The sequence below is a fragment of the Gadus chalcogrammus genome, chromosome 16 (assembly GCF_026213295.1).
Source record: "Gadus chalcogrammus isolate NIFS_2021 chromosome 16, NIFS_Gcha_1.0, whole genome shotgun sequence".
Taxonomy (NCBI): Eukaryota; Metazoa; Chordata; class Actinopteri; order Gadiformes; family Gadidae; genus Gadus; species Gadus chalcogrammus.
In genome coordinates this window covers 3,557,526-3,567,150 of record NC_079427.1, presented here as the reverse complement: position 1 = coordinate 3,567,150, position 9,625 = coordinate 3,557,526, and the positions used below count along the sequence as shown (strand labels likewise).

The following is a 9,625-nucleotide window of genomic DNA, read 5'->3' as shown; positions in this document are numbered from 1 at the left end:
AGAGGGCCGTACCATTATGAACACATAACTAAAGATGAAAAAAAAGACAAAAAAAGTCTATAACTGCTGTGTTACTAAGCCTCATGTTTGCTGCATTTCTAGACGCACCTAATGTGATGGCTGGAACTGTTTTTCTCTAGCAAGGCGTTTGATGTCAGCTGGCAGTGATGATGAAGCTACTCCAGGGATGGGCAACTTTCATGATAAAGAGGGCCACATTTTTTATCATAACCATCGGAGGGCCACATGACTTCACACTTCAACTATACGTGAGCTGAGAGAAGCTACATAATTTTGAATTTGGTAGATGATTTCCTGTGTTCTGGTGCATTTTGGCGATGGCCACTACCTAAAAAATCGTCCAGAATCATAACCTATGTACGGTATGTTAATTGAACCAACATACATTAATTTCATGTTTTCCATGCTCAAACAGCCACATGAATGGTCAGTATTTTTATCAGTGCAAAGGGCTCACATACATCATCATTCAATGAAGTCAAAAAACTGAAAAACCGTGGCCCAACATTAAGTGCAACAACTCAATGAACTCAAACCCAACAAGCAGTTGTAGTAGTTGTAGTGGCGACTTAAGTGGATATCTTTAGTGACTGATATCGCTTCTAAGCAAACTAGACGCATGGGTTTGCCTTTGAATTCTATGAATTCTTCTCATCTTTCTTGAACGAGTTTTCTGTAACTCGATCAATTATTATTATTATTATTATAATTTTTTTTTTTTTTTTTTTTTTTTTTTTTTTTTTTTTTTTATGTGCAGGCTGAGTGGGCATGCGGGCCGCGGGCCACATGCCCGCGGGCTGCGGGCCGCATGCGGCCCGCGGGCCGCCAGTTCCCCATCCCTGATTTAACATGACAGTTATTTTTGTGACATCTGCATTAATGGGCTAAATAGGCTACTATTAGGCCGAAGGTAGAATACAAAGAAAAGTGAAATGTGTGCCTGTATCCTATTTAAGAAAGAAGGAAACAAAAAATGCAACGCTGTGCAAATACCCGAATCATGTGTGATGGAAGAGGAAGGAAGTAGGAGAGTAGAAGCATACATTATGGGGTGACGGTGGAATTTGTGGGGTTGGGGGGAGGAGGAGGAGGAGATCCACTTCCGCATGTGAGCAGGACCTGGGCACTCCAGCATCACTTTCTACTCAGGAACGGATGCATCGGCCCCGACAGTGCGGAGGATAAAGGAACAAACGAAGGAGGATAACCAGATACCAGTTCCACCCCTGACATCACGGGCTGTTGTGGAGATGGCGAACGGGGACGTGGGGGTGTCTGTGTGCGTTCTCGTGGGGGTGGTCCTGTTGTGCGAGGCATCCCGCAGGCTGCTGAAGAAGAGTGCACTGTTGGCGGAAACCGCACTTGAGGTGTACGCTGTGGAGTTTATATCCACGTTGCAGCTTTGCTGTTGCACGCATGAGCTCAAGCTGTTGGCCGAGGTAGGACGCGTGGAGCCGCGACTCTCGCTGACGCTCACTTACCTGGCGTGCGTGGTACACGGGCTCACCTTCGGCGGCGCGCTCGGTAACGCCTGCGGCGCGCTCGAGCGTGCCTGCAGCAAAACGATCGCGGGCAGGTGTGCCCTGCAACGGGTCGCGTGTCAGTTCGCTGCGGCGTGCGTGGCTCGCGCGGTGGTGCCACAGGTGTGGGGTCTCGGTCTCTCGGACCTCCACCTGCGACACAAGCTGCTCGGCTTCCGGTGCATCAGCCAGATCCGTGCAACTCTACCGCACACCGCCGCGGTGGAGTTCGCGGGCGCCTTCTGCGTGCAGACCGTGATTTCCCGCACGCAGGCGGTGGAGGAGAAATACCGTGTGCACTTGATCGCGGTTGTCGTCACCACTCTGGTATACGCAGGTAGGGTGTTTAAGTGCTCTGCAAGGGTTGGGGCTTTAGTTCGGGGGGTAGGATAGCGTAGGACTTACCCGTCAGGTTCAGTGTTCGATTGCAATATTATCAGGGAGCATCATTGAAGATGCCCCTCCCCCCTATTGTGTGTGTGTGTGTGTGTGTGTGTGTGTGTGTGTGTGTGTGTGTGTGTGTGTGTGTGTGTGTGTGTGTGTGTGTGTGTGTGTGTGTGTGTGTGTGTGTGTGTGTGTGTGTGAGAGAACGAGAGAGAATGGGCCAGTGTTAATGTGTGCTATATATATCTATATGTGTGCATTTATAAATATGTATGTGTGTGCATTTATAAATATGTATGTGTGTTCCAGGTGGTAGTGTGAGCGGGGCAGTGTTTAACCCCTCGCTGGCCTTCTCTACCCAGTTCCCCTGCAGTGGGAACTCCTTCCTGGAGTACAGTCTGGTGTACTGGGCTGGTCCACTGCTAGGTAAACAGGCTGACACTACTGCATAGCCTCACCTAACGTTTAGCTGCCAGGTTACCAGGCTAACACCACTGTTAAAGCTAAGCTCATGTTTAGCTACTCTTAAAAGGTGTGATGTTGATCAGCCATTAACAAGTCACTTTAAAATCGACCCTCTTGTGACATCACACATGGGAGTGTCCAACCAGATGTAGGTTAAGTAGAGCAGCCTACAAGTTGGTACGGCTGATCTACACAGCATACATCCGGGTGGACAATGTGAAGACCATTATTTGTCTATCTACCTTTAACTATGTCCTCTTTTAACTTTCATCTAATCATCCTTTAAATTCAATATCCCATCCCTCTTCTGCGTTAGGAATGTTGACGTCGTTGCTGGTGTTTGGCCCAGTCGTTCCGATGCCGACTTCTGACCCCACTCCCTACCGGCCTCTGGAGACTAAGAAGGGGAAATGAGAAGAATGACCACCACTGTGGGGGTCAGAGGGAAACATCGAGATATTAATGAGCACTGAAGGTCTATAACCACAGGTGTAGATCCACCTCTGGCGAAGCAGGGCATTGCAAAGCTCTTTCTGATTGGCTGAACTGGTGTCAGGTATTTGCATGATGAGTATGACAACTGATTAGTGGTGCCATGTGTTGTTTGGGACGTTTTGACTAAGCATGGTTTACTATTCCATTTTATTTAAAAACGGGTGAATATGTTGGTACCTTGCACAGAGCACTTCTTTATCATTAGGGTATTAGATAAGGACTATAGACACTAATTTAACTACTTGATAACTAGTTTATGCTGATACACTGTGGCTAAGATATCCATTTGGATTATTTGAGTTAATGAGCATATGACAAATAATTAAACCTCAAAATTGTACTAAATGTATGGAAAAGTTACGACTAATCACCTATTCACTGAAGATTTATATGTTTCACTGTAATGCGAGTAGTGCATGGTAATGTTTCTTTGAATGTTGTTTTTAAAGCACACAATCACTAACCCTAACTGCCACGGGAGACATTGCAATTGGTTTCTGATTGGCACCAAGGGATGTCGCTTCCGATGAAGAGATCCAAGAAACTGAAACTGACTTGGGGACCACATACTGTGATAGATGTCCCAAAGAATCATGTACTATTGAAGTTTGATTTTCTATGGGAAGCTTTACGACTTTCCATTATGAATTTATTATTTTTATATCTTTCATTTGGTGTTCGAGGATTTGACCCTGCTGAAGTGCCGTTTGGCAAGGCTTTTAAAGAAGTTAGCTGCTGGTTCTGACAAGACAATTTAAAATGTGAGCTAAATGTTCAACTGTTATAACAAGTCTATAATTCACTTTATTTGTACGTTTGTCTATTAATTTAGTGTCAAATAAAACTATGGAACTTGAATTACGAAAAAGCTTGGAAGCTCCGATTTAGAATCAATTACCATTTTACCGTGTAACATTTAAATGTCTGCTATAACTTTACAGTGAATCAGTTGCAACATTTGACAAAAACAAACCTCAGTTTAATTAAATCACTTAATACATTTAAACGGGTAACAAAGTAAAATTACAGAAGTGCTCAATGTAAAAATTGTGAACTTTTTGTAGAAAAATTATTTATTACGTTTTTATACAAAGACGGCTGTTCTTCTCAGGGACAATGACTTATAAAGTTGGTCTAAAAGGTACAAAACACACAAAAAGACCAAAAATAAGATACAACTACATCAGAGGCTGCATCTCAATACTTTACAGACGCCTACTGGAATGGAACTAGTCTACAGTCACGTCTCAACAGTCCAGCAGATCATAACAGGTCGAGACTCTGCGATCCTGAACTTGGATGCACTTGTGACAGTAAGAGCTGGAAACGAATACAATACAAGATCCAGCGGGTTTAATATAAAACATATTGAAACGTACGATATGTAAGGCTGTTTTGTTTTCAGGGTAGATAAATACGCCATGTCAATAAACAAATAAGCGTGACACAAGCTCTACAACACTGGAGGTCACTTTGTGTGCTAGATAATCTAGATAAGAGCCGATGTTAGTCTATCGCGTTGACGAAAAAGAGTGCCGCTTCATTCTTTGAGGTTGGGAGACAGGGCGGGAGACCAGGAAGTGCTGTGACACCGGGTAGGGGGGGGGAATTGCCGTCTTTTAATCGTCCTTACCTAAAATGCAACATCAACCCTGAGTGCTGCACCAGTAGAACGCCATCTAGAGAGGGAAAACAGAACGACAGCATGAAGAATGCAAGCCGTGACCGTCGATTGTACACAAACACCATTTTGGTAGTGATCTACCAAGCGGTGCAACCACAGCTGGCTAATGTACTAAGCAAGCTGGTTGATTGATCCCCAATTAGTGTTGTGCCTCTTGCTGGTCAAAGCTTAACTTTAGTTGTTTAAATGATGAAACCTTTTTCCTATTATAGTTTAGGGTCATCACCTAAATGTACTCAAGTGGGCGACTGGTCATGATAAATGATCATCTTAGTATTTGTTGGGATATTCTAACAGTCTTAAAAGTAGCTAGAGGTAGCTAGTGGCTTACCAGTGATCCACGTCCGCATCTGCATCTTCAAACTGTCCGGCCTCTGCGGATCCTCCCTCCACATCCATCCCATCTGAAACACACGCCTAGCGTAAACCAGCCGACTACAAACACCTGGCCAACAACGTCCCAAACTAAAACATCAACAAATAGAAAGAACATACAAACCACCTTACAAGGACCACAAAGCCCCTTGAACCATCTGACCAGACACCAACACATGGACCACACAAACCGTACGACCAGACACCAACACACAAACCATCTCACCAGACACCAACACATGGACCACACAAACCGTACGACCAGACACTAACACACAAACCATCTCACCAGACACCAACACACAAACCATCTCACCAGACACCAACACACAAACCATCTCACCAGACACCAACAGATGGACCACACAAACCATCTCACACAAACCAACTCACCAGACACCAACACACAAACCATCTGACCAGACACCAACACATGGACCACACAAACCATCTCACATAAACCATCTCACCAGACACCAACACAAACCATCTGACCAGACACATACACATGGAGCACACAAACCATCTGACCAGACACCAACACATAAACAATCTGACCAGACACCAACACACAAACCATCTGACCAGACACCAACACACAAACCATCTGACCAGACACCAACACACACAAACCGTCTGACCAGACACCAACACACAAACCATCTGACCAGACACCAACACACAAACCATCTGACCAGACACCAACACACAAACCATCTGACCAGACACCAACACACAAACCATCTCACCAGACACCAACACATGGACCACACAAACCATCTCCCCACACACCAACACACAAACCATCTCACCAGACCACACAAACCATCTCACCAGACACCAACATACAAACCGTCTGACCAGACACCAACACAAACCATCTGACCAGACACCAACACACAAACTGCCTGACCAGACACCAACACACAAACCGTCCCAACCGACACACAACACACCACCCTCACAGGAGTGTTGTTATGACCGACACCATATATTTTAATGCAATGCTCGCTGTGGTACCACGCCATTCGATACTACACCCATTCAACAGCAAATCACTGATAAACCGCAAACGTCAAAGAATAAAATTAATGTCAAAACGTTCAATACTAAAGAAATATATACATCTTTAAATACCCTCGAAGTCACCGCCGGTGTTGTCGGTCCGTACGCCGGCCATGTGGAACTGCTGGGCGACGGACCGGGCCAACATGCCCTCCAGACGGCTGAGGGTGGCTTCGCCCTCAGAGTTCAGCGACGAGAGACCCTCCTCACAGGTGTAGAAGGAAGGGATGTCGCCCCGACCATGCTCTGGAGGCAGGGGGAGACAGAGAGCAGTAGGGAACGGAGAGGGATGAAGAGAGAAGGAAATGAGATAGAGAGAGAGGGGATGAGGCGAGAGAGGGGGGAATTGAGATGAGATGAGGAAGGATATGGATACGCAGGGTGAGGTCGAGTGGAAGGAGAGAAGGTAGAGAGAGATGGAGAGAGGATGACGGTGTGATTACTTCTCTGTGATTCAGGTGCGTTTAAAATTAATGTCTTTGAAAACGCATGATTGCTTCTGTGATGAATCATCTCAAACGGGTTATTAAGGCACGACTTATCACAGGAGGGATGCTTATCGATACTCAAGGACTCCATTGGCGATACATGGCATACTAATTTCCGCTGAGAACCAAAAAAAAATTGGTTCTCAGAGGAAATAAGCAGGCAAAGTATAAATTATTGAAAAATATGAGTTGTTATGTATCTTACCAGCTTCTTAAAAAAGGAACCCGGAGCAGCAGGCGGGAAACAGACCGACAGACAAGTGAGAGAGATCGAGTTAGTGACCGAAACAACCATTAAAACCTCATCCATAACAGCTAGCATAACAGCCGCTTTGTAAACACTCGCTACCACTTCTGCAGTTTAGTGTATCTCACCACAACATTTCCAGCGTTCCACAGAACTACTACGACAATAGCTGTCCATGCAATTGAATTTAGACTGTGTGGAGGAAAGCATGTCGGTAAGTGTTACAGTTTGTGTGTGAGAGCGAGTGGGTGAGCGAGAGACTCACCAGCCTCCTCCACGTCGTACTCCTCTCCTTCAAAGTCGTTCTCAGAGTCCTCATCATCTGGGTCGGGGTGCAACGCCTGGCACTCACACATCGCAGAGAACATGGGCTCCACTGCACAGAAGACACACGCGCAACACACACACGTCAGTCTTTATCTCTTGAGATTAGTTTTATCGCTGGTCTCCTGCTGGTTTTGTCCCGTTTCTTTTGTACTCACATGCTGCCTTGTCGCTGGGCACAAATCTGATCTCGCTGATCACTCCCTCTTCATCATCACCAGCACCACCATCATCATCACTGGCGTCTTCATCCTCTTCATCCTCAGCATTCTCTCTCATCTCTGCATCGTTCTCATCTGTGTGCGAGATGTTTACGAGGATAAGGATACTATCCTTCCTTGAAAAAAGGTGGCTCTGACAAAGATCATCCAATTTAGAACATGAGCCCATCAGCTTAAAGGGCCAGTGTGCAGAATTGAGGTGGCCACGAGCGGTGAGGTTGCAGATTGCAGCCAGCTGAACACCCCCTACTCATCTCTCCCTTTCCAACGACTACGTCTACCTGTATTGACCTCTATTGCGTAAGGTGCCAGTAAGTACCTCCGAAATTATGTTAGCGTCTACGACAGCATCGTGGCAGAGTGTCAATTGATGAGGTTCTTTGATAGATGAATTGTACGGAGTTATTTAGCCAGTAATGTAAAGCTATCAGTACTTTTACAATGAAAGTGATTGTTGTTGCCGTTCTTTCCCACGCAATAAAATAATTACAAATCCTTGAGCTAAATTTCAATTTTGCAATATTGTGTGGAGCTCTGTCTGTGCAGCGGCTCCGAGAGGGGATAGGCTTCTAGAACACCGTTAGTATAACGCGGCGGTGGGCGACAGGGTTATGCTTCTTTGAGACACAGTACAACACCACTGGGTGAGGTGCAATTAATAAACAACATTGTTCAATACAACACTCATACACAACATTTTCTTAAAAATGCGTTCCCTCTACAGACATTTGTCCGACTGGACCCCTCTCCCATGCAGATATAAAGAATTCAAACTAAAGTGACGAAAACACAAACAATCATATTTTCATGAGATTATACACTTATTAAAACATACTTATGAATGTTATTTTCCATTTAATTTCCAGTCCATACCAATCAATTATACACACTGGACCTTTAAACAATGATACATTGTTTAAATGTGTAAAAAAAACTAGGGATACACACACACACATAGTTTGTATCCCTAGTTTTTTGGGATACACACTATCCCAAAAAACTAGAATGAGTGCATTTGTGTGGCCGTGTAAAAGTCCCTTCTACTCACCGTTGAGCTTGGCATTCACCATAACGTACAGGTGTTCCTGCGGGTAGGTTCCCAGGTCTCGGGAAATGGCATGTAGCCCGATAGTCGGGTACTCCAGAGAGAAGCCCATCCCGGTTCCGTCAAACCACGACAGACGCCTACCAAACACAACAACATAGCATTTATCCTCGTATACCTTCACAGCAGAAGTTGGACAAGCTGATCGACTGTAACTTCACACTTACGTTTCCGCGACGTAGAGGGTACCACAGCCCAAACCCTTGCCATCTAGGATGGCACTAGTCTCGGCTTGCTCGTGTCTCACTCCATCGGTGGGAGGAGAAACACTTTTCAGCACCACCATGTTGTTGAAGTTTACGATGCCGGACTATCAACAAAAAGTGGTGACCTATTTAGCAACCGAAAAGCTCAACAATGTGCAGCGACGCTTTAATGCAATGGCTGTCCGCTGTGGGTGCGTCGGTCGATCTGCTTTGACTCCGTTTAAACGTGGGAGATGCAGAGTTAAATAACCTTGCTGTTAAAGTACCGAGTAGTCTTGTTGTCACTCGGCAGAAAGAATTGTTTGGTTCAACAACCCGCGTGTTCCGCTCGGGGCGAAGATCGTTGCAGGTGCGTCAGAGGCGCGTCCCCGTAGAAGAAGACGCAAAAGAGCGCCACGGGATGAAATAAGAAGTGAAGGCGAATATGTTGCTGCCCCCACCCGCCTGGATGAGGAACAGCGGACTTGAGTTTTCAATGTTTTATCTTGGCTTAAACATGAATCTTTTTCTTTATTCTGTACTGTCTGTGATTCCTTTCCTTTTGTGTATTTTTCTTGGAGCTCACACCTTCATTCCCAATATATATAATTCGACTATGTAATGTTTTTCATGAGTGAAAACCATCTGGAAAAAATACAAGTGAGACAACACACATTTAGAGGAGATGCCAGGGATGTTGGTTTTTAATAACTTAGAAAACATCTATGTTACAGCCATACTACACACGGTACAGTACAACATGGAAAACAAAGACAGATGCATTCACACCCAGCTGTGCCCATTCCTCATCCAAGTCCCCTCATGGGCTCATAATCTGGTTCAAATGTGATCCAAAATGTACGATTTCACTCAGGACCACAGAATAAGGACCCTGTTTCCTATCCACTGTGATGAGGACTCAATACTGAATTATAGAACCTAACAAATCAGACTAACTCCCGTTTGTATGATGTTATGATTCACTAGAATTACATGAAATGCAAATAGACCTTGTTACCAAAACCAGGGCGCTGGTACATATTTGT

At 45.1% G+C, this 9,625-nt stretch overlaps 2 protein-coding genes across 2 annotated transcripts; one reads left to right on the top strand and one right to left on the bottom strand.

The window, feature by feature from the left end:
• The first annotated feature begins 1,084 nt into the window (after window positions 1-1,084).
• aqp11 (aquaporin 11) lies at window positions 1,085-3,843 on the top strand. Its single transcript, XM_056611685.1, has 3 exons — window positions 1,085-1,878; window positions 2,235-2,351; window positions 2,707-3,843. Exons 1-3 carry the CDS (start codon window positions 1,272-1,274, stop codon window positions 2,802-2,804), a joined length of 822 nt encoding a protein of 273 aa, XP_056467660.1. The 5' UTR covers window positions 1,085-1,271; the 3' UTR covers window positions 2,805-3,843.
• Window positions 3,844-4,896: 1,053 nt separating this feature from the next.
• clns1a (chloride channel, nucleotide-sensitive, 1A) lies at window positions 4,897-8,982 on the bottom strand. Its single transcript, XM_056611686.1, has 7 exons — window positions 8,562-8,982; window positions 8,338-8,474; window positions 7,227-7,364; window positions 7,010-7,120; window positions 6,703-6,708; window positions 6,082-6,255; window positions 4,897-4,973 (listed from the first exon to the last, which is right to left on the bottom strand). The coding sequence occupies exons 1-7, from the start codon at window positions 8,678-8,680 to the stop codon at window positions 4,897-4,899; spliced, it is 762 nt and encodes a 253-aa protein (XP_056467661.1). The 5' UTR covers window positions 8,681-8,982.
• Between the last annotated feature and the right edge of the window lie 643 nt (window positions 8,983-9,625).